This window comes from Canis aureus, chromosome 8 (assembly GCF_053574225.1).
Source record: "Canis aureus isolate CA01 chromosome 8, VMU_Caureus_v.1.0, whole genome shotgun sequence".
Classification (NCBI taxonomy): domain Eukaryota; kingdom Metazoa; phylum Chordata; class Mammalia; order Carnivora; family Canidae; genus Canis; species Canis aureus.
Window position 1 is genome coordinate 55,949,536 of NC_135618.1, and position 23,886 is coordinate 55,973,421.

At 42.3% G+C, this 23,886-nt stretch overlaps 1 protein-coding gene across 2 annotated transcripts in view; it reads left to right on the plus strand.

Annotated features, from left to right (window-relative positions):
- The window catches only part of PRKCB (protein kinase C beta), a 325,998-nt gene that overhangs the window by 196,824 nt on the left and 105,288 nt on the right, over window positions 1-23,886 (plus strand). For both annotated transcript variants that reach the window (XM_077907036.1, XM_077907037.1), the window contains exons 6-7: window positions 18,286-18,442; window positions 19,651-19,785. In XM_077907036.1, coding sequence (XP_077763162.1) covers window positions 18,286-18,442; window positions 19,651-19,785 — 292 coding nt within the window. The remainder of the gene's footprint in view (window positions 1-18,285; window positions 18,443-19,650; window positions 19,786-23,886) is intronic.

Genomic DNA, 23,886 nt, shown 5'->3' on the forward strand with positions numbered 1-23,886 from the left:
GTCAAAACATCAAATACTTCCACACCAGCTTGCAAATCATCAAGACCTCCAAGTGCCCTCTGCCTCTTTGACCTTTTGGTTGCTTCTCCATGACCCCCTGGACATGATTCAGCCATGAAAAGGTTAATGCGCAATACAGGGGGAGCCCTCACACCCACTCCAGGGCTTTGACTGTGTCCTTTCCCATGGGTAACTCTGCTTGCTAAATATTTTGGCTGTCAGCCTTGTGGTAGCTAGACTTCTAGCTGTAAAAGCCTCTCCTAATCCAAAGACTACTTCCCATTGCTTGCCTGTTTGCATCCCACCTGCCTTCAACAGTTTGACCATGTTTTAAAAGTCTTAGTCTAAAGTTTGGTATTTTCCCCACCATGTTTTTTTTTTTTTTTTTCTTTACACCTTGATGAATGATGTGCTGACTTTACCTAAAATGTGCCAAAGGCAACTTCTGAGATGGAAGGATGCTATTTTGGGGAGAAATATGTCTAAGACATCTGAAGATAGCTTTTGCTTGTTCACTACAGGAGAGCAAGTGATGGGTTTAAGGCAGACTGCTGCTACAGAACATATGACCATAGTCACAGATTAAATAAGAGGCACACTTTGGGGGGAAAAGTCTGACCCCTGTGGGTTTTCACAGGCAGTGTGATGTCATGGTTAAGGATTCAGTCTTGAAGCCAGACAGCCTGAGCTCAGATTCCTACTGTTCTGGTACCATCTCTGTGACCTTGGATGAGTCATTTAACCTCCTCTGCTCAGTTTCCACGTAGGTAAAATGGGGAAAACATTAATATTCACATCATAAGACTTTGGGGGAGGATTACATGAGATAACATGTGTACTGAGGACAGTGCTTGGCTTATAGCAAGAGCTCATTTGCCACCAGTTATTATTTTATCTTTATTTCTATCATATTTGGGAATAAATCATTTTTTAGCTTCCTAAAAAAGAACAAAAAGAACATGGACTGGAAATCAGTAGGCAATGGTGAGTCACTGAGGATTTTTTTTGAGAGTAGGAATGACATGATAAGATCTGTGCTTTAGGAAGATTAATTTGTCTGCAGCTCATAAGCTGACCTGGAAAGAAGACAGGGTGAAGGCAGTAGGATCCATCAGGAGGCTGACGCAGTGGTCCAAGCTGCGCCGTACGATATAGCAGCCACTGGCTACAGGTGACTCCTTTAATTTAAATTAATGAACATTAAATAAGCTGAAGAACAGTTCTTGGGATGCAGTTGTCACCTTTCGAGTACTCAATAGTCACATGTGACTATTGACAGTGGACATTTCCTTGTTCCCAGGAAGTTCTGTTGGATAGTGTTGGTTGAGAGCAGTGATTCCCATACCTGAATATGCACCAGAATAACCTAGAAGGCTGTGAAAATACGGATTGCTGGGCTCTACCCTCAGACTTTCTGATTCAGGAGGTCTGGGGTGAGGCCTGGGAATTTGCATGTCCAACAAGTTCCCAGGAGATGCTGCTGCTTCTGGTCTTGAACACTGTCCCTTAGCTCCACTTTGAGAAGAGCATCCCTCAAACAGCATTTCTCAGGTCACAGTGTGAGGGAAAGAAAGTTGTTTTGAGCTTGTAGGAAATCATGTGTGTCTTATTTATATGTCCCAGCTAAAGCCCATTTGGGGTTTGGGCTCCCATCTCTTTCCAGGATTAACAGGCTGGTGATGCTCCTGGGAGTCTGTTTCATGGCGGGGGTGGGGGGGGGTGGGTGGGATCTACATAGGAACTTTGGCTTTTCTGGCTGAGGGAGAAAGGTGGGACTAATTGAGAGTCTGAAGAAAAGAGGGACAAAACGGGAAATGAAGGAGTACTATATACTGCTTTCTGTATTCTTTCTAACATTCTGGAGCTCTGCTTTTAAGAGGTCTGATGGTGAGGAAGGTAGAGACAGAAGCTTCCAGAACTGAAAAGTCAAGAATTTGCTGCCTTTGTCCCTCAGTCAAACTTTGACAACCTTCTCCCTGAGGCATGAATGACTCACGTCTGGCTGTGTGGTAGGGGGTGGGAAGGAAGGGCCTCCAGGTCTGAAGGGCCTTCAGTGAAATGCAAAGTGGAAGAAATCCATCACTTAAAACCTCAACATATTACCCAGCCACAAGTGTGCCTCAAACTAGTTATTTGAACTGCAGAAATAAACATCACAGGGCTTGTTCTCAGTGAGCCAGGGTCCCCAGAGTGTTTACCTGGGTCTGAGCTGAGCTTGGAGTATCAGGCAGAGGCATAAGGTGGGACTGTGATAGACTGGAAGCAACAAAATCCTCCCACTTGGGCTGTGCATCCTTTTATAAATGGTCATCAGATGTCCATGAATGTTTGAGTACAGTTAGGACAGATCTTCCAGAACACCCCAGCAGTATTCTGCATCAGTGGGCAGATAGCTGTGATCCTCCCGAGATGGCTCTCCTCGGTGTCTCAGCTGCTCTCCTCAGATCCTCCCTGAACCTCCCGACAGCCCAGCAGCTAAGTTAACACCTGGACCAATCAGGGTCTCCAAGACTCTGTTACAGTGCTGAGGATGGCATCAGTACTAATTAGCTGGCACCTGGGCTATGCCATTTGGAAGTATTTTGAATATAATGTGTGTGTCTGTGTTCAGTGGTGAAGAATAGGGAAAGGTGGTGAAGATTCAATGGGTACTACAATGGCCTTGAGATAAGAATAGTTTGGCAAAATTATAGTAAAAAGAAAATGAGAAAGATGACAGTCTCCTTCAGCTTGGTTAAGACACAATGCTTTAATCATCCATCCACGCAACTCATCCATCTCTCCATCATCCATCCATCCATCCATCCATCCATCCATCCATCCATCCATCCAGTCATCCATCCATCCATCCATCCATCCATCCATCCATCCATCCAATCCTCCATCCATCCATCCATCCATCCATCCATCCATCCATTCCTCTATCCCTCTATTCATCCATCTGTCCATCCACCCAGCCCATCCATCTGTCCATCATCCATCCATCTATCCATCCAATCCTTCCATCCATCCATTTAGGATAAGTGAATCCAGCAGGAAAAAATCTGCCTCTTTTAGTGCTTTTGTGCCATTGAGGATGTTTGACAACACATAAGGGGGGAATATTCCCCTGCTGGGACTCTTCCTAACAGATATTTTCTTCCCCCATCGCCCCTGTATGATGGTTGAAGAAATAGAAAACTTATCTTCAAATGACAGCCCTTTCCTCTGACTGCCCCAGGGAACATGGCATGGGAATGTGGCTGCAGGTTTTAAAAAATCCATTGGATTCCATGATTCAGTGATGTGGTGAATGTAGATAGGGCTCTTCTATCAAAGCAGGAAGCCCATTGAAGAAATAAGAAAATATGTATTGTTTCTCTAGAGAAGGGAGGTAAGCTCACCCTCCTTGGAGCTGGGTAAGCTTTGTTTCAAGCCTCTGGAAATTAAACTCATCACTTAAAGAGCAGATTGTGGGCTTCTGGCCCTTGCTGCTTGGGATGTGCAAAGCTGCCAATGGACAGTTTTGATTGAATGTCCAAATTAAGCTGCCAAGTAGAGGCTCTGCAGCTCCAGGGACCCCATGTTAGTATTTATGTCACATCTTTAGAAATAATCATATTGTGAAGCAGCGCCCAAAGCTATGTCAGCAGCCACCGCAGCTGAGGGTCTGAACAGCACCTGCCTGGTGCTTCTGCTGCATGTACTCTCAGCTCAAGGGAGGGAGGCCCCTAGGCACACCATCATGGTTCTTGTCCTGAGGATGTAGGTGAAGAAGCTGTAAGCCTCAGCTGTCCTTGTTTTGTCTCAACCCCGGGGCATGTCTCCAAACAAGAAACAAAACTGGATTCTTGTATGCCTTACCCACAAACCATCTGTCCTAGGCATGAGGAAAGACCCCACAAGGCCAACCTAAGGGGAACAGATGTTCACTGGAGGCAGGGTTTATTCTTGTTTTTCCAGGCTAGTCTGAAAAGCACCTCTTCTATCTGCATCAGTCCCTGCCACCCTATGGGGATCTGGTGGTGATAATTGCCCACATCTTTGGAGAGTACCAGGTATTAAAAGAATGGGCTTGTGAGATCTCAAAGGTGATCAAATCAGAGCATCTCTGGAGAGGGGAGTGGTCTCTGGACTTCTGAGGTGAGAGTGTATAGAATCAGTGGCTGTAAAGCAGTCCTGGAAACTGTAGGACCCTGAGTGACCAGATAAATCTTTGTAGAGAACAGATGACACTGAATTGGGTTAGGGGAGTACAGAACTGCCAACTTTCCAGGTTTTTGGTTCCCAGGAGAACACAGTTAAAGAGCACAAAAGTTGTATGGTTTTGATGAATAGACTCAGAACTTGGAGAAAGCAACCGACTAAATCTTGGAGCTGCCAAGTTGTATCCAATACCAGTTTATTAAGAATAATGTGCACAGGACTGGTCTTCCATTAAGCAATGAGTCCTTTCAGATTTAGAGTAACATTTTTTTTCTTAATTAAAAAAGTTATTCATGTTCAACTGAGACCATATATTTAACTTCTCTTTCGTCCAAATTCCCACTGAATGACTAAGAGATTAAAAATGGGAAAAATTTATGAGGGCTGCAAACTAGAAAGAGAGTGTCAATCACATGCCAGAACCATTGAGGAATTTCTCTAGGATACAGTTCACACAATACTGGCTAATTTTGTCTTTTCTTTTCCACTGTCTGAGCCTCCTAATACTTTCCTATTATGTAATCTCATTGGTTGGTACTCCCAGAATGATGTTAAATAGGGTGGGGATGGTGGGCGTTCTTAATTTAATTGTGGTCTTAATGGAAATGGAGATGCCTCTAGAGTTGTACCAGTAAGCGTGATGAGGGCCTTTGATGTATATATTATACCAAGAAAAGCATCCATCTATTTCCATTTTTCTAAAGATTAAAAGAAAAAATGATTATTGAATTTTGTCACTTTCCTTTTGTAATTTTTTTGGAGATAATTATATGTTTTTTCTTCTTTGACCTAGTTTTATACTGAATAATATTAATAGATTTTCTAAATCTATGAAGGGTTTTGTTTAGAGAGTATGTGTTCAGACTTGAGGTTTTATAAGATCACTTTGGTGTGGGGTGTGGGGGAAGGTCTGGGTGGAGCAAGACTGTAGGCAAGAAACCAACTAAGATCTTAATTTCACCAGGAAAAAAAAAAAATGAGTGACCAAGCTATAACCAAATGAGTTAATGCTCTTTACTAATCACTCATCACCTGCCAAGGACAATAGGCTTTGGTTTCTTTATAGGCTTCAAATATAGCTTAATAATGACAATAATCCTGTGACACAATTATTGCTGCTAAGATGGTAGCTGTATGGATAATAAGAAAGGCTCAGGTACATGAAGTGATAAAGAAGTAGAATGAACAGTACATAGTCATAGGTAAGATTGCACAGGGGAAGGAGACCAAGGTGATTTCCAGATTTCTCAAGACAGCTAAGTGGCTGGTTGAGCACTCATCAAGAATGGCATTGAAAGAGAAGGAGCAGAAATGGTCATGGGAGAGAACATGGAGATAATAAGTATTATTGAACATTTTGAGTTGATATGGGGCATCTAGCACTAGGTATACATTAGGCAGTTGTGTATAATGTTCTATAGGTCAGTAAAGTGCTTTTTTTTTTTTTTTTAAAGATTTTCTTTATTTATTTGACAGGGAGAGAGCACAGGCAGGGGGGAGTGGGAGAAGGAAAGCAGGCTCCCCACTGAGCAGGAACTGCCACTCAGGGATTGATCCCAGGACCCTGAGATCGTGACCTGACTCAAAGGCAGACCCTCAACCAACTGAGCCACCCAGATGCCCCAGTAAAGTGATTTTAAGCAAAAATTAAAATCATAAGAGTAAAGCCTCATGGGAAAATATGGAAATTAAAAAACTAGCTTCTATATAATCCATGGTTCAAAGAATCTCAAGAAAAATTGAAAGTATTTTGCACCAATGAAAATATAACACATCAAAATTTATGGCATCAAGATAAAGAAGTGCTTGAAATGCAGTTTATGTTGTGGAATTCTACCAAACATTTAAAGAAGAAATAACACTTATTCTCCTAGAAAACAGGAGAGGCGGAACACTTTCTAATTTATTTTATGATACTAGCATTACCCTGATACTAAAACCAGACAAAAACAGTACAAGAAAAATAGAAATATTCCTTATGAGCATAAGTACAAAAGTCTTCAACAAAATATTAATAACTCAAATCCAGAAATATGTAAAAAGAATAATACACTCAACCAAGTGACTTTTATTCAGGGAATGCAATGCTATTTCAATAGTAAACAATCAGTTAATGTAATCCATCATAATAATCTAAAGAAGGAAAAAGCCACAAAACATATCTGTTGATGCAGAAAAACATTTGACAAAATTTAATATCCATTTATGATGAAAGTTCTCAGCATAGTGGAAATAGAAGGGAACTTCCTTGGCCTGATAAAAGACATCTACAGAAAATCTACAACATACTTAATAGTGAAAGACTGCATGCTTTCCCCATTAAGCTATGGAATAAGACAAGGATGTCCACCTTTACCAGTCTATTCACAATCATATTGGAAGATCTAGCCAGTGCAATAAGACAATAAAAATAAATTTAAAAAATTGTAAATACAGATTGGAAAGGAAAACATAAAACTAGCTGTACATTGGGATGCCTGGGTCTCAGTGGTTGAGCATCTGCCTTTGGCTTAGGTCGTGATCCCAGGGTTCTGGGATCGAGCCCCACATCAGGCTTCCCATGGGGAGCCTGCTTCTCTCTCTGCTTATGTCTCTGCGTCTTTGTGTCTCTCATGAATAAATAAATAAAACCTTAAAAAAAAAAAACACTGGCTGTGTACACAGAAAACATGATTGTCTATGTAGAGAATCCACAACAGTCTACTAAAAAACCTTCTAGAACAAGTAAGTTTAAATAGACTGGCATATATAAGGTCAACACACAAATGTCAATTTTATTTCCATATATCAACAGTAAACAACTTGAAACTAAAACTGAAAAAAAAACCCCACTTACAGTAACTCCAAAACAAATGAAATATTTAGATATAAATCTAGCAAAACATGTCTAGTATGTGTGCTGAAAATGACAAAACACTGAAATAAAGAATATCTAAATAGATGTAAAGATGTACTAAGTTCACAGATTGAAAGACTTGGCATGTCAGTTCTTACAGACTGAACTATAGATTTATTGTCTGTTTTAAAATAAAAAATGAAATTGAAGGAATCATAATCCTCAATCTTAAGACTTACTATATAGAGCTTCAGCAATTGAGCAGTGTGGTTTTGGCCAAACAGTGGATACATAAATGACTGGAACAGAATAGAAAGTCCATATATACCCACACAAATCTGGCCCATTGGTTTTTTTTAAAGAAAAAAAGACAATGAAATGGAGGAAGAAGAGTAGTCTTTCCACAAATGATGTTGGAATGATTGGTCATCTGTAGCAAATAAAATGAACTTTGACCTTCACTTCATACCTTATATAAGAATTAGCTGAAAATAGATCATAGATCTAAATGTAGAATGTAGAGATATAAAACTTTAGAAAGCATAAGAGAAAATTTTAATGGCCTAGAGTTAGACAAAGAGTTCTACATGACACTAAAAACACGAATCAGAAAAAATGATAGCATGAATATCATTCAAATTGAAAAAAAGAAAACTTTTGCTCTGCAAAAGACACTGCTATAGAATGAAAAGACAAGCTACAAGCTGGAAGAAAATATCTGCAAATCACATATCTGACAAAGGACTTGTATCCAAAGTAAAGAATTCTCAGACCCTTATAAGTAGGAAAACAACAGCCTCACTAAGAACAAACCAAGACTTGAACAAACATGCCACCAAAGACAATAAAAAGATAACAAATTCATTCATGAAAAGATATTCAATATCATTAGACATTAAGGAAATACAAGTTAAAGCCACAGTGAGATACCACTACACACCTATTAGAATGGCTGAAATAATAATGATAATAAATACTGTGAATACAATGTGTTGGCAGGGATGCAGAGCAAGAGGAACTCTCATTCATTGCTGGTGGGAATGCAAAACGATATAGTCATTCTGGAAAACTTTTTCATGGATATGTGTGTGTGTGTGTGTGTGTGTGTAATTGCCATACAACTGTGTGTGTGTGTGTGTGTGTGTGTGTGTGAGATATGACTTAATGATCCCACTCTTAGGAGTTTATCCTTGAGAAATGAAAACTTTGTGTTCACACAAAAATCTATGAATATTTATGAAACCTTCATGTACTCAATGTCCTTCAGCAGGTGAACGGATAAACAAACAGTGTGGTACATCCATACAGTGCAATTCCACTCATCAATAAAAAGGAATTAACTACTCATACATACAACTTGGATGACTCTCAAAGGCATTATACTCAGAAAAGCCAATTTCAAAAGGTCGCATACTGTATGATTCCATTTATATACCATTCTTGAAAAGATAAAACCATAGTGATGGGAAACAGATCAGTGGTTGCCAAAGGCTGAGAGTGGGTGGATGTTGTGACTATAGAAGGGCAGTACAAGGGATTTTTTGGGGGGGTGATAGAAATGTTCTGTATCCTGGTTGTCTGGTGGTTACATGAATCTATACATGTGTTAAAATGCACAGGACTATATATCAAAAGAAAAAGTCGATTTCACGATGTGCCAATTTAAAAAATTAAATAAATGCTATACACAGAAAGTAAATGGATAAGAGATGAATGGAAGGAGGGAGGGAGAGAGAGAGAAGAGAATGAGAGTAAGAGAGAGAAGGAGGGAGGGGAAAGAGAGAGAAGGAGAAATAAAGGGAGGGAGGGTAAGAAGGAGGGAATAAGTCAATAGAAATGAAAAAGGAGCTGGCCAAAAAGAAGGCATAAGCAAGAAGGATGTCATGCTATGATATCAGGTCATTTACTTTTTAAAAAAAGATTTATTTATTTATTTGAGAGAGAGAAAGAGATTGCATTGAGTGAGGGGGACAGAGGGAGAAGGTGAGAAAGAAACCCAAGGAGACTCCCGACTGAGCACACAGTCTGGCTGGCTCGAGGCTCCATCTCACGACCCTGGGATGATGACCTGAGCTGAAACCCAAGAGTCAGATGCTTAATTGACCGTACCACCCAGGTGCCCTGCTATAATACCAAGTAATTTAAAACAACAAATTAAAATGCATAGGAACAGTGAATGCAGGAATGCCTACTGCATAAAATATAATCAGCAATATGGAAACAAATTTAAGGAGTGCTCCCAGATGATGGAGGAAGGAGATAAAGAAATGAATACAATTGTGAAAAAGTGATAGATGTGAGGTACAAAAATATTTATCCAGAGGTAAATGGTTATCAGATGTTCCTGGAAAAAAGACCACAAAAAGCACCTGTATCCAAAGCAGAGTTCAAGACAAATAATGAACTGTACACAAAGAATATTTTATTTTGTTTTTAAAGATTTTATTTATTTATTTATTCATGAGAGACACAGAGAGAGAGAGAGAGAGAGGCAGAGACATAGGCAGAGGGAGAAGCAGGCTTCCTGCAGTGAACCTGATGTAGGACTCGATGCCAGGATTCTAGGATCACGATCTGAGCCGAAGGCAGACACTTAACCGACTGAGCCACCCAGGGGCCCCAAAAGGAGGGTTTTAAAACCTACTTTGTCAGTCCTTGACAAATAAGACAGGTTTTAAAAAAAAGGATATAGATGACTTAAACAATTTAATTAGAGTGACTACGAGTTACCACTATCTTGAAGCCTGTGTACCTTTTAATGAGACAATCACCTTTTTTTTTCTAGTGTACACAAAGTTGGTGATATGTTAGCTTTTTTTTTTGTTAGCTTTTTTTTTTTTTAAAGATTTTATTTATCTATTCATGAGAGACACAGAGACACAGGCAGAGGGAGAAGCAGGGTCCCTGTCAGGAGCCCGATGCAGGACTTGATCCCAGGATCCCGGGATCATGACTTGAGCCAAAGGCAGATGCTCAACCACTGAGCCACCCAGGCATTTCAGTATGTTAGCTTTCAAGGGACCCTCATTAAATCTCCTCTCATGCCCACAAATTGCCCAGCCCACATTTTCATAGTAGAACTGGAAATCCATGATACAAACATATGAAATAGAAGATCATCAGGCAAATAAGAAGGAATTGGAATCTATGAGAACCTTAAGAATGGGAGCTCCCGATGTCACTTTTGCAGAGAATGGGACATGCAGTTAGTTGATTAGGGACACCCCATAGGGTGGACAGGAGGTATGGAGGACCAAGCTGTGGTTGGAGACCAGGAGTGTGTGTAGTGGCATCACGCCCCCACGTATGATGCTTTTCTCCAGGAATACTCTTTATGCCACACGTCACTGATGGTCAGAGGTATGCAGAGAGGACGCATTTGAAAAGACAAGAGGGTGAAGATGTGGAAGTCCCTGGCCAGAATGACTCCATATGGGCACGTTCAGGAGAGAATTAATACCATAGCAGTGCATAGTTGGACCAGAGCGAATGAAAGAGTTGAGGGGTCAGAGAGTTCGAGGAGATCGATAGTAAGAGGATAAAAGGTGACTGGTGAGGTTGGAGGAAGTGCCATTCCAAGTGAAGCTCCAGGTGCCTGGATCAGACTGGAGAGGCAGTCATAACAGGAAAAAGTGAATGTATCACATGTGGTTTCAAATTATCTATCCTTCCCTTAGTACTTCCTCCAGATTCATTTGTGTGAAAATCACATTGAAGGGATATTCTTTTAGCCTGGAGATTCATCTTGATAGTTCTATAATTTGATATGAATATTCCCAAAGGAGAAAGGGGCTTTACATTCCACTTGAACGCTACTGTCCTCCATAATTAGGGTCACTATAGAATCTGTTGTCCAAAGTGGAACTCTTTTGAGAATTAAGGGACAACATGTATAAACTGAGGCTGTCCCGGGCAAACTGGGGTGAATGGTCCCACTAACTATTATCCAACATCCCACTGAGTTGTGTGTGGTTTTTACCTGCATCCTGGAGACAAGGGGAACCAAGGCTCAGAGATGTCATTTAACCAAGATCACCCAGTTAGCGAGAGTCATGGCAGAAGTAGTATTCCAACCCTGGTCTGTCTGACTCCAAAGTCTTTGTGTTGCTAATTTAGTTCCCGATCTCCTCTGCACAAATGCTCCACCCTCATTTCACTTGCCATGACTTGACAGACACTGTGACGGTCCCAGCTGGAAGTCTGTCTCAACATAGATAATTAGATGTGTGATAACTGTGCCAGCAGTGACAGGAAGCCAGCTGTTTCAGGAGCCCTTGGCCATGGCGCACTTGGGGTGGCTTAGATGCTGGATGTGGGTGTCCGAAGACCCCAGGCTCGCTTACTTTGCAGTTAGAACCTATCAGGTGAGGCCACAGGGGATGGCCAGTTAAGATGCCAATGGAAAGGGGATTCTGATGCATCCAAGGCTCACAGAAGCCACAGCTTCAGAGACTCTTGGAGTCAGAGGAAATTATAAGTGAATGAGAATTGAAGGGACACAGATCCAGGGGTAGACTTTAGAGTGAAGGGCCTAAGGAGCTTGTAACTTGAGAGGGTTTGGCAAGACAGATGGGGAGGGATTTGGGGTTAACCAAAGGCCCAGGTAAACTGTCAGCCACCAGGGGGGGTCCCCGGAATAGGAGAGGGGCAGGGCAGGATAGCAGAAATAGGTGGATGGCTCTATCAGTTTTGTTTTATTTTACCTGTTGAGTTTCTGCCTCCATCTCTGCTGTGATCCCGGGGCAGATGCTGAGACTGTCCATCTGATCTCAGGGAGGTCACCCTGGGTCTGTACGTTGTTCCCCAAACTGTTCTGTGATCCAGTCCATGAGTTCTTAAGCCTCACTCTGCAGACCCAGTTGCTCTATGGTCTTTGGGGAACAGCGTAGGGTCCCTAAAGGCCAGGGCAGGAGGTTCTTGGAGCCCAGAGATGCACAACTGAATTTTTTTTAAAAAAATTTAGTTTGGGGGCGCCTGGCTGGCTCTGTCAGGTCAGCATCTGCCTTTGGCTCAGGTCATGATCTCAGGGTCCTGGGATCAAGTCCCATGTCCTGCTCTCTGCTCAGCGGGCAGTTTGCCTTTCCTTCTCTCTTTACCACTCACCCTGCTCATGCTTGCTCTCTCTCTCTGTCAAAAAAAATAAATAAAATTTTCTAAAAAATTAGTTTAAATAGTGCAATTAATACAGAAATGCTTTCTCTTTGTAATAAATTCAGAATTTGACAGATAAGGCTAAAGCCAATTTTTCCCACATCCCCAAAACTGAGTTTCTATATCTCTTCCTCAGATACAATCATTACATTAAGTCAATTTGAGGTATATCCTTCTAGGTGCTTTTCTATCTATTTAAATTCATATATGACCTTGCAGGAAATTTGTTGTTGTTTTTAAAATTTTTTTAAAGGTTTTATTTTAATTCTACTTAGTTAATATAAAGTGTAATATTAGATTCTGGTGTACACTATAGGGGTACAGCACTTCCATATAGCACCCGATGCTCATCAGAAAATTTATTGTACTTTTCTCTTAAAGAGTTGGAGGGCCCTGATTTTCAACTCCTTTGATTTCGACATAAATCTCAAAACTACACAAAAGTTGCACAGTTGGTACAAGGAACACCCGTATACTCTTTACCTGATTTACCAATTGTTCCTATTTTGTCCCATTTGGTTTCTTGTCCTATTAAATGTTTTTATAAATGTATATTTTTATTTCTGAGCCACCTGAGAGTAAATTGGAGTACAGAGTTCCCATTTGCCCTAAACACTTGAGTGTATACTTCCCAGGAATGAGAACATCCTCTGACATGGGCATGGTACAGTGATCCAAATCAGGAAATGTAACATAGACCCAATGCTGTGATCTAATTCATAGTGTGGGAATCCATGTTTCCACAATCGAACCACTGGTGTGCACAGACATTTTTCTTGAAAAAAAAAAAAGCTTTTTGTTGTCATAATCTCTTTTCACCTGGCCATTTGTTCACCATGTTAGTGTGTATAGATAGTCCGTGCGATTAACATGTGTGTAATATTTCACAGTATGAATATATACAGAATATTTAGCTCTTCCCCTGTGGAGAGGAACTCAATATTTCCTATGCTTGCTCTTACAGACATTCTCAAACATAACTGAATGTTAGTGGGCATCACTTTTTTTTAATTTAAATTCAATTTGCCAACATACAGTATAACACCCAGTGCTCATCCCATCAAGTGCCCTCCTTAGTGCCCATCACCCAGATACCCCACCCCCCCCACCCACCTTCCCTTCCACAACCCTTGGTTTGTTTCCCAGAGTTAGGAGTCTCTCATGGTTTGTCTCCCTCTCTGATTTTTCCCACTCAGTTTCCCCCTCTTCCCTTATGGTCCTTTCACTATTTCTTAAATTTCCCATATGAGTGAAACCATATGATGATTGTCCTTCTCTGATTGACATATTTCACTCAGCATAATACCCATCCACATTGAAGCAAATGGTGGGTACTTGTCTTTTCTGATGTCTGAGTAAATTCCATTGTATATATAAACCACATCTTCTTTATCTATTCATCTGTCGAAGGACATTGTGACTTCTTCCACAGTTTGGCTACTGTGGACATTGCTGCTGTGAACATTGGGGTGCAGGTGTCCTGACATTTCACTACATCAGTATCTTTGGGGTAAATACCTAGTTGTGCAATTGCTGGGTCATAGGGTAGCTCTATTTTTAACTTCTTGAGGAACCTCCACACTGTTTTCCAAAGTGACTGTGCCAGTTTGCATTCAGTGGGCATTACTTTGAACAGCTGTTCTGAGGACACGTAGGGAGGACAAGTGAGGACTCATGATGTTGAAGGAAGTGCCTTTTAAAGGAATTGATAAAGAGAAGCTTCTGGTTAGCATCCACAATGTGAGATAAAGGCTTTAGAGCAGCACAATTACTCAGACTTTTCTAATGTTGTATTTTGGGTGGTGGTGGGATGTAGAGTCGGGGGACAGAGTAAGAAAGTTCTTAAAAAAATTCTTAGCAAAATAGGTAACAGTAGTGCTTTTTATGGATTCAGTGCTGTCTTAGGTACCTTTCAGAAGCATGCAGAAGACCCTTTGATGGAAACAGCCAGACCTTACCCCCCACCTGCTTCATGTCCAAGGCGAGCAGTGTTCTCTGGATCAGGACACTATTCTTCTGTACATTTAGCACACTTCCACCAGGGGGGAAGGTTGCTATTTCTGCCTTGTGTGAAGCATTTTGTACCATCTGGGCTGGCTGGATTTCAACAAAGATAGTAAAGAAACATTTATCAAGACAAATCAAAGTCAGTCTCGCCAAGTGTGGTCTAGAGAGATTTGCTTCCTCAGTACATTGTGGCTGGGAAACATGACTTTACTTTGAAAAGCTTCAGGAGGGACAGGCCTCTGGATCTTAGCCTGCAGCTACTGTCAACTGCTCATGATGTGGTGGTTGCAGGAGTGAGAACGCTTGAGATGTGAACACCAGCAGTCCCAGAATCAATTCCACTGCATTCCTTTCCACAGAAATTTTTCACCTCTTTAGTAGATAATAGACCCAAAAAGACAAAAAGGGAAGAAAGGATTTATGAGGGTTGGGGGAGAGATGGCGTCAGGTCTCAATCATAAATATTGATTTCAGGAGAAGTAGAGGCCCAAGGAGATGTCATTCTTAAACCATTAATTGTAAAGATTGGCTCAAAAATACATCACATACTTGTCCCAAAAAGAGCACTCTGAAGGACCTGTGAACTTGTAAACTTACAACAAAAGAAAGTTCTGGTGATGGTCCCATGATATCAGTTCATAACATAGGGGAGTGAGGTGGGAAGAGGGTGTGGGCCTTGGCAGAGAGAAGAGATGTGAGCTGTTCCCACTTGCATATGTGTTGCCAATCAACCAGACAGACAAGTTTCTGGCACTTCAGAGCGCCTCAGATCATGTTTTTATGCAGCTTACTCTGTGATAGATGTGTCATTACAAGATCCCAGCCTAGAAATTGGCACATGCTATTTTCCCCGGAAGACTCAAGAAATGAGAGAAAATTAACAGTTGGAGATTGTAGTCTATGGGGAAAATGCATGAGGATCTTAAGAAATTATATCATCTAGAAAAGCTTTACTTGATGTGCGATGTATGGACCAGAAGCAGCAGCAACACCTGGGAACGTGTTAGAAAAACAAATGAGCAGCTCTTACTCCAGAGTCACTGAATCAGAATCCCTCTGTAGAAGTGGGTTGCAGAGATAGATGTCTCACAAGCCCTGTGGGTGACTCTTATATTCTAAGGTTTGAGGAGCCTTCTGGAAAGGTTCAAGTGGAAAGGTCAGATGCATTATTCTTAAAGAAGACCCAGAAGTGGTGCTGTTTGATAGGAGTCCATTTGGGAATGGTCACGCCTTCTTTTTTTTTTTTTTAAGATTTTATTTATTCATGAGAGACAGAGAGAGAGGGAGAGAGAGAGAGAGAGAGAGAGAGAGAGAGAGAGGCAGAGACACAGGCAGAGGGAGAAGCAGGCTCCATGCAGGGAGCCCGATGTGGGACTTGATCCCAGGTCTCTAGGATCACACCCCGGGCCGAAGGCAGGCACTAAACCGCTGCGCCATCCAGGGATCCCTGGTCATGTCTTCTTAACAAAAATGGACAAATATAACGAGAGGGGACACTAAGTATGAGTAATAATAATAATAAAATAGCAAAAATATAGACTGTTCCCTGGGGGCCAGTTTCTGTGCTGTGTATATTCTGGATCTGATTGTACTCTTACAACAACCCAATGAAGTATGTTTTATCTCCATCTCATTGGTAAAGAAATTGAGATCCCAAAATGTGAAGTAACTGTTAGGCAGGATGCAAAACCTGACATCTTGTAGCCTTGTACATTATGTGATGTGACTACCGATTCATTAGCGACCAACTATACTTTGAATACATTTCGTTTTCTGCATTCGTTGGAGATGGTATCAACATCTTATGTTGGCCCCATGTCCCCAATGCCTAACAGAATGCCTAATGCCTCACAGGCACCTGCTTATTAAGCTTATTGGCTGAGACAAAGTCAAAGAGGAAAAGTTTTTGCTTTTGGTGCAAGAATGAGATATAGCCTGCCTGAGAATGACACGGGAAGAGAATTCAGCCTCTGGATAAATGGAAGGAAAGGCCATATGCTAGAGTGCAAAGTAAGTTATGGCTGGCATTCCGGGGCCCCTAGTCACTCCCCTGGCAGTCCACCCAGCCCTTTTTCTGACTTATTAATTTAGTCCCAACCCCTTCCTAGTGATAGGATCTTAGACGAGTCAGATGTCATTACTCCCACTCCCAACAACAATGGCCAGCTGCTTCGGCATTGGAAAATAAACAGAAGATCTTTGAATTTAACTGGGTCTGGATATTTTTTTCCAGTTAAATGGAAAGAAAGAAGAGCAAGGGAGTTGAGGGTGTTTCCAAGGGAGTGATTATAATGCAATATGAACTCTAGACTGAGGGTGAGTTCAATAAAGGCAAGAGGGCCTGGGGAGAAGATTCAATAAAGATCGGCTCAACAGACTGATTTGGTGGTGTAAGACTTGTCTCAGTGGAGCACTGGGGTTAATGAACTGGAAAAATAGGAAGGGACATAGGATCGTGGGGTATGTAAAACAGAGACTGAGAAAATAGTGTGATTTCTGGGATGATAAAGTCCAGGGAAGAGGTGATTGCGATGGGGTGGAAGCAAAAGTTATAGGAGGTGAGGGGGTGCCTTATCTCCTACTTTCTGGTATTCTGTTTCTATTGTATTATTGCACTTATGGAACACTTAGGAAAAAGATGTCAAATTATAGCTGGAGTCATGTATGTCTGTCATCTTCCTGCTTTTAATGGGATCACATTTATCATTCACTATGAAATAATTCAGATAGGCTTTATCCTGTGAAGATAATTTCCTGATATTTCTAGTTAATTGCAATGATCCTATGGTTTTCTCCTTTGACCTATACATAAAATGAATATTTAATAATAGATTTTCTATGATTGAACCATCTTTGCATTCCTGGTAGGAGTCATTGTCTATTAGCCTTCTGGCAGATCACTTGATTCAGTCTGCTAATACAATACTTTGGATTTTTCTGTCACAAGTGAGGTGGTTGGCACTGCATCCTTAAGACCTTATAACTCCCATTTTCCCGTTGCCTTCCCATGGCTACCTACAACACTGGCTTTCAAGTTGACTCCTAGCTAACTTCTTCCTATTGTCTAGGCTGATATCTTATTCCACCTCATCCTTTCTATGGCCAGTTGCGTCTACACTACTGACCTTCTGCTTCCCTTCTTCTTTAAGCTGGTGTTATTGCCTCCTTTACTCAGTGCTCTTCATTGTGGGCAGAGCCTACCTGTAATGCTGCGATATTTTCCCAGCCTTCTCTCTGGGCTGTCTGGGTGGGGGTTATGGGTGCTACGTGGATGACAGGTACACTTTGGTTTGGAGGGCAACTCTTTCACTTTTCACTTTTGCTTTCTGAATTGAGGTGAAATTCATATAACATAAAATGAACCATTAACCATTTTAAAGTGTACAATTCAATGGCATTTAGTATATTCATAGGGTTGAGCAACCATCAGCTGTATCCAGTTCCAAGAAATGTTATCCCCAGTAAAGGAAATCCCTTGTCCATTACGTAGTCCCTTCTCATTCACCCTATCCACCAGCTCCTGGCCACCACTACTCTGCTCTCTGTCTCTGTGGATTTATTGTCCTGAGTGTTTCATGTAAATGGAATCCTACAACAGATGACCTTCTGTGTCACAGTACACAGATGTTCATAGCAGAACTATTAGCAATAGCTAAAAGTAGGAACAGTCTCAATGTTCAGCTAATGAATGGATAAATAAAGTTTGATATATCCATACAAGAGGATTGTATTCAGTTGTAAATGAAGTGCTGACACATGCCACAATGTGGATGAACCTTGACAACATGCTGCTCAATGAAAAAAAAAGCCGACCTTTCTTGTTGGCTTTGTGGAACAGAAGCTTAGAGAGCGTACAAGTTAATCCCGGGGGCACAGTGGGTAGCACAGTGTGAGTCAGAAATCAATTTTGAACCCATATAGAGCAGAGGCTACATCTCACTCATCTATCTTGCTTTGTATGCCTTTTCACTCTTGATGTTAATATGTTACAATTCCCATTAAATACTGTGGTGCCAAGGACTCTTCCACAGGTTCTCTAACTTTCACTGCTTGATGTTTCAACATTTCAGGGCTATTAATGCTAAAACTGCTTTTTCTGTTTCTAGTAAGAGATGCTAAAAACCTTGTACCTATGGACCCCAATGGCTTGTCAGACCCTTATGTGAAGCTGAAACTGATTCCTGACCCCAAGAGTGAGAGCAAGCAGAAGACCAAAACTATCAAGTGCTCCCTCAACCCTGAGTGGAACGAAACATTCAGATTGTAAGTTAAATACTGGCTGAGCAGGGTGGGTTGTGAAGGTTGGCTTGTGGATCACCTGAGATCACGCCCTCTCAGCTTCCATTTCGTTTCTCCTGTCCCTCCTTCCCTCTGTCCCTCCCTCCCTCTCTCCCTCCTCCCTTCCATTCCTCCCCCTCCATCTGCATTTTTGCATTGCAAGCCAAGTAAAAACTGGAACTTATTTTTTTAATAGAGTCGAGAATGTCTGTGGTGTGGGGAGTGGGTGGGATAGAAAGTAGTGTGATGTGTTGCTAGGTGAAGGCAAGTTGTGGGAGAAGCTCTGGTCTCAGTGAACAGTAGGACATAACCCATAGGACGTGACGATCCCCCCTCCGGGGTTCAGTTTGTGGATATGGATATGCTGGGGCTGCAGCCTGTCGAGAGTTCTCTGCCAACTTCCATGAGGATCTTCCCTGGCCAGTGCTCCAAGAACCTGGGGCAGCTTTTTGATGCATCTTGGCCCATAAGTGTTAGGGACATCAGCCAATATTTGTGGAGCATATCCCGGTTATAAAAAGCATTCTATTGAATGATCTCAGTTTATTGACCATTTCATCCCCATTTAACCAACGGTGCTTCAAGAGGTTAAAGAACATGGCCAGAGTCCCCTGGCAAATATGGGGTCAAGGGCAATTTGGCTTCTGACAGCCTGACTCCAGAGACTATGGCCCAGAAACATAATTCTTTGTGGGAGCCCCATCCCCTGTTTCCTCTCTCTGGGAGCACATCTCAGCTGCAGTCGAGGACATGCCTCAGAACAGGCAGTTTCCCCTGACCGGCCCCGACAAGACTACTTCCTCCATGCATGTCCTCAGCCTCATGGTGATTCACATGTGTGCAGACACTCATGCATTTATATCATTGGTATCCACATTTGCTATAGCAACTATGGCAATATGGTTTCCTGAACATCCCGAGCCCTACTAACATGTAAGGTAGCAGAAGTAGCTAGAACTGTTTCTATCGGAGCTGGCTCAGGTTCTCCATCCTGCTAAGCCACAGGCTGTCGAACTGGAGAAGCTCTCCCTCCCTGGGGAACTTCCCAGGATGGAAACAGAATATGTTTCTTGCAACAGCTTGTAATCTTAAAAAATTCCTATCTTCGGGCCTTGTCCTCTTAAACATTTCATCTGCTTGAGAAATCACTGTAACCTAACCTCCACTGACTTCTTGTTTTTTGTGCTTTGCAGCCAACTGAAAGAATCGGACAAAGACAGAAGACTGTCTGTAGAGATTTGGGATTGGGATCTGACCAGCAGGAATGACTTCATGGGATCTTTGTCGTTTGGGATTTCTGAACTGCAGAAAGCTGGTGTTGATGGCTGGTAAGCAGGATTTTGCTTTGAAAGCTACCATACAGCTTGGTCCAGCAAACATGGGAAGATAGATGTTTTTCTTTTTCTCCTAAAAGTGAAATACTAATGCAGAGTCACACAGAATGATGGCTGGTAGATTGGATCTGCCTCACAGATATGTTTTATATCTATGTTTGGTCCTTGTACTTAAAAAAAATCAGTGGTTCGTATTTTTAAAATCAGGACATTTTCCATAAAAATCTGGACTTTGGGGGGCGGGTACCTGGGTGGCTCAGTCGGTTAAGTGTCCAATTCTTCTTCTTCTTCTTTTTTTTTTTTTTTAAGATTTTATTTATTTATTTGAGAGAGAGAGTGCACATGAACAGGGAGAAGGGCAGAGGGAGAGGGAGAACCTGAGCCAAAGGCAGACGCTTAACTGACTGAGTCACCCAGGTGCCCCAAGTGTGTGACCCTTGATCTCAGCTCAAGTTTTGATCTCAGGGTCGAGTTCAAGCCCTGCATTGGGGCATGGAGCCTACTTAAAAAAAAAAAAAACTAGACTTCTGGCTTACAAAGCCAGAAGTATCTGGATGTACTGGACCTAGAAGGCAACGGCTGGGAACAGGTGAGTGGTTAGTTAATGCCTCTTTCAGACAGGACACGGATTTTCTGTCTGCCATAGTCTTCACTATTTGCTATTGCTTTATATCCATCCAGCTTTACACAGTTGCATGTCTTGACTGGCCCCATGGGCACTAAAATGGGTTTCACAATATACCCTAAAGATAGATGCAGTCCACGGTCAGATTCTGGCCCTGTATGAAGATGCTCCTTTGTTGGGACTGCCTACCAAGCCTGGCCACAGAGGTGCTGGGACCTTGCGGTCATGGTCAGCTGCAGTTCTCCTTTGTTCCACAGTCTTTGCTTTGTTCCCTTCCCATAGCAAAAAATCCTTGCTCAGTATTCCCAGTGAAGAGGCTGGATGAGCCCCCTTGGCACAATGGTTTGTTTCACTGTCATTTAAGTAAAAGAGTCTGAATACGTAGTCCAATCTGGTACCAGAGCTTTGGGCAAAGCAGAGATTAGTGGCTGCTCTTATCTCTTTAAGAGAAATTGTCTCCTTTCTGAATGGTTTCATTCAGGGCTTTTTCAGTTACAAGTGAAAGAAAATAAAAGTCAAACCGCTTTAGCAAGAAAGAGAATGTATCAACAGACCACATATCCTTTCCATTGTTCACCGTACAACTTCCTTGTCTCTCCTCCATATTTATCCTAGACTTTTTTGTTGTTGTTTTTTAAAGACTCATTTATTTATTTGAGAGAGAGAGAGAGAGAGTGCATGAGCACAGGGAGGGGCAGAGGGAGAGGGCTCCATCTCACCACTCTGAGATCATGACCTGTGATGAGATCAAGAGTGGGATGTTTAACTGACTGAGCCACCCAGGCACCCCTATATGTATCACAGACTTTTATTCAAATAGATACTGAGTCTCTTTCTATTCCATTCCAGTCATTAGAGATCCATCAGATATAAGATAGACCTGACCTCATGGAGCGTAACTTCCGGAAGGGGAAGAAATGACATCAATAACTGATCAATAACAGATGTGAAGGAGATTGGAAGCCAAGTGCATATAAAAATAGTAGTAGTGGGGGGCACCTGGTGGCTCAGTAGTTGAGCGGCTGCGTTTGGCTTGGGTCGTGACCTTGGGGTCCTGGGATCAGTGCTGCATTGGGCTCCCTGTGGGGAGCTTGCTTCTCCCTCAGCCTATGTCTCTGCCTCTCTCTATGTGTCTCTCATGAATAAATAAATAAAATCTAAAAAGAAAAATTTTGTAGTAGTTGGGCACCTGGCAGTCTGTTAAGCATCTGCCTTCGGGACAGGTCATGATCCCAGGGTCCTGGGATCAAGCCCCATGTCAGGCTCCCTGTTCAGTGGGGATCCTGCTTCTTCCTCTCTCTCTTCCACTCCCCCTGGGTGTGCTCTCTCTCTCTCTCTGTCAAATGAATAAATAAAAATCTTTAAAAAAATAGCAGTAGTAATAAGATGTGTTGAAGCACAGATCACAAATGGTTAACAACAGAATTCTCAAAAAATAGGTAATGAGCATTTGTCACAGTTTTCCTTAGCTCAGCTCATGAATGGGGAAACCAGGTACATGACTGGCTGATTCTGAAGGTTTGACAAGCTGATGTTGGTATGTCAAGAGACATAGGAATGTGAAGTCACTTTGCTAAGTTAGAGGTAAAATTGACTGCTAAACAGGGCAATGAAATCACAGCCTTGGAAGCAGTCTACCAGACTGGAACAACTTTTTTTTTTTTTTTTAAGATTTTTATTTTTAAGTGATCTCTACAGCCAACCTGATGTTTGAACTCACAACCCAGAGATCAAGAGTTGCATGCTTGATGAAGCCAGCCAGGAGTCCCCGACTAGAAGACTATCTAAAAGTTAGCTTTTGTCTTTGCAGAGCTGGGAAGCCGTCTGGGCCTTCCTGGATTGTGGATTATAAGTAACAGTACTAAGTTATAGTAATTTTAACAAGTAGTAGTGGGGAAGGAAATAACTAATTAGAAAATGTTATCGCTTGATGGTAAGAGGTCACACTGCCATCTTCTTGGCATTTTCCCAAGTGTCACATAGGCGCAAAGCTTCTCAACAAAATACTAGCAAACCAAATCCAACAATACATTAAAAAAACCATTCACCACAATCGAGTGGGCTTTATCCTGGAGAAGCAAGGGTGGTTCAGTATTCTCAAATTAATCAGCAGGATGCATCACATTGACAAGAGAGAAGATAAAAACCATATGATCACCTCAATAGATTAAAAAAAAAGCATTTGACAAAGTATGACATCCATTCATGATAAAAACTTGGGTAATTTTTCTTGACATATGGATGATCTGACTTTGCATGCTGCCATTAACACTACCAGCAGATTGCGTGTTCCTTCCTCCTTAAGTCAGGCGTAAAGAGGTTAAAGACAAGGAATATATGATCCCCAGGGGGTCTTCGTGAGACAGGAGAGAGAACATAATAATAATAATTACAGCAACAATAGCTACCACTTATTGACTCTTAACTGGATGCCAGGCTCTGGGCTGATCACTTTCCAGGTGTCCTAGAGTCACACATTGATACCCAGTAACAGCCTCTTTATTTTCTATAATGCATCCAGACTTTCTTATACAGTTTTGTGACCTCCTGGTGGTGAGAAGGGGACCCTCCAGCCTGTGGTATGCCTTCTGGGCTTCACTGCTATAGAGCAGCGGATCCTCCTGCCTGGTCCTTGAACCCGTGCCTGCTGAGGTGGGATGCCCCTCCACAGCTTTGGAGCATCATTTCTGGCTTCCTGCTAGAGTCCCAGGGCCTGGCCTGTTGCCTCTTTGACCTACCCCAGGCCACTTGTGTGAGCCGTCATTTCTGTTTCCTGTGTGGGAGCAAGGAGGGCTGTCTGAGTTCTCCTTGTATCCCTCCCTGGTCTGCTGCTGTGATGTGTGGCCCTCCATGTAGGTCTCTGTGCAGGACAGAGAAGGCTGGGTGGGCAAAGCCCCTCTGCTTTTACCCTATCTTTGCTCACTTCTCGTGGTTCTTCAGGCCCAGATGGACGGGGCTCTCTCCCACAGGTGCCACTCCTTTCTGGGCTGGTGCCTGCCCTATCTACTCCCTGGAAGCAGACAGCAGAGTGCAGGGAGGGCTAAGGACTAAGCCCGTAATATCCCCACAAGCACACTTCATCATCTTTCAGTTCTCCTGCTAGTTCTATATGGAGCGTTGTTCCTAGGATCAGAGTAGCAGAGCACTGGGCAGCCCAGGGGGCTCAGCGCCGCCTTCAGTCCAGGGTGTGATCCCAGAGACCGGGTCTCTGGGATCAAGTCCCACATCGGGCTCCCTGCGTGGAGCCTGCTTCTCCCTCTGCCTGTGTCTTTGCCTTTCTCTCTCTCTCTCTCTCTCTCTCAATAAATAAATAAATCTTAAAAAAAAAAAAAAAAAGGAGTAGCCGAGCACTGTGTAAAAGGACACACAGCCTGTAAGTGATGGTGCTTGAGTCTGAGTCCAGGTCTTTAGGATGCTAGGGCCTAAGCACATGCATATCCCTTTTTGCCTCCTGGTACAGGAGTTGGCAG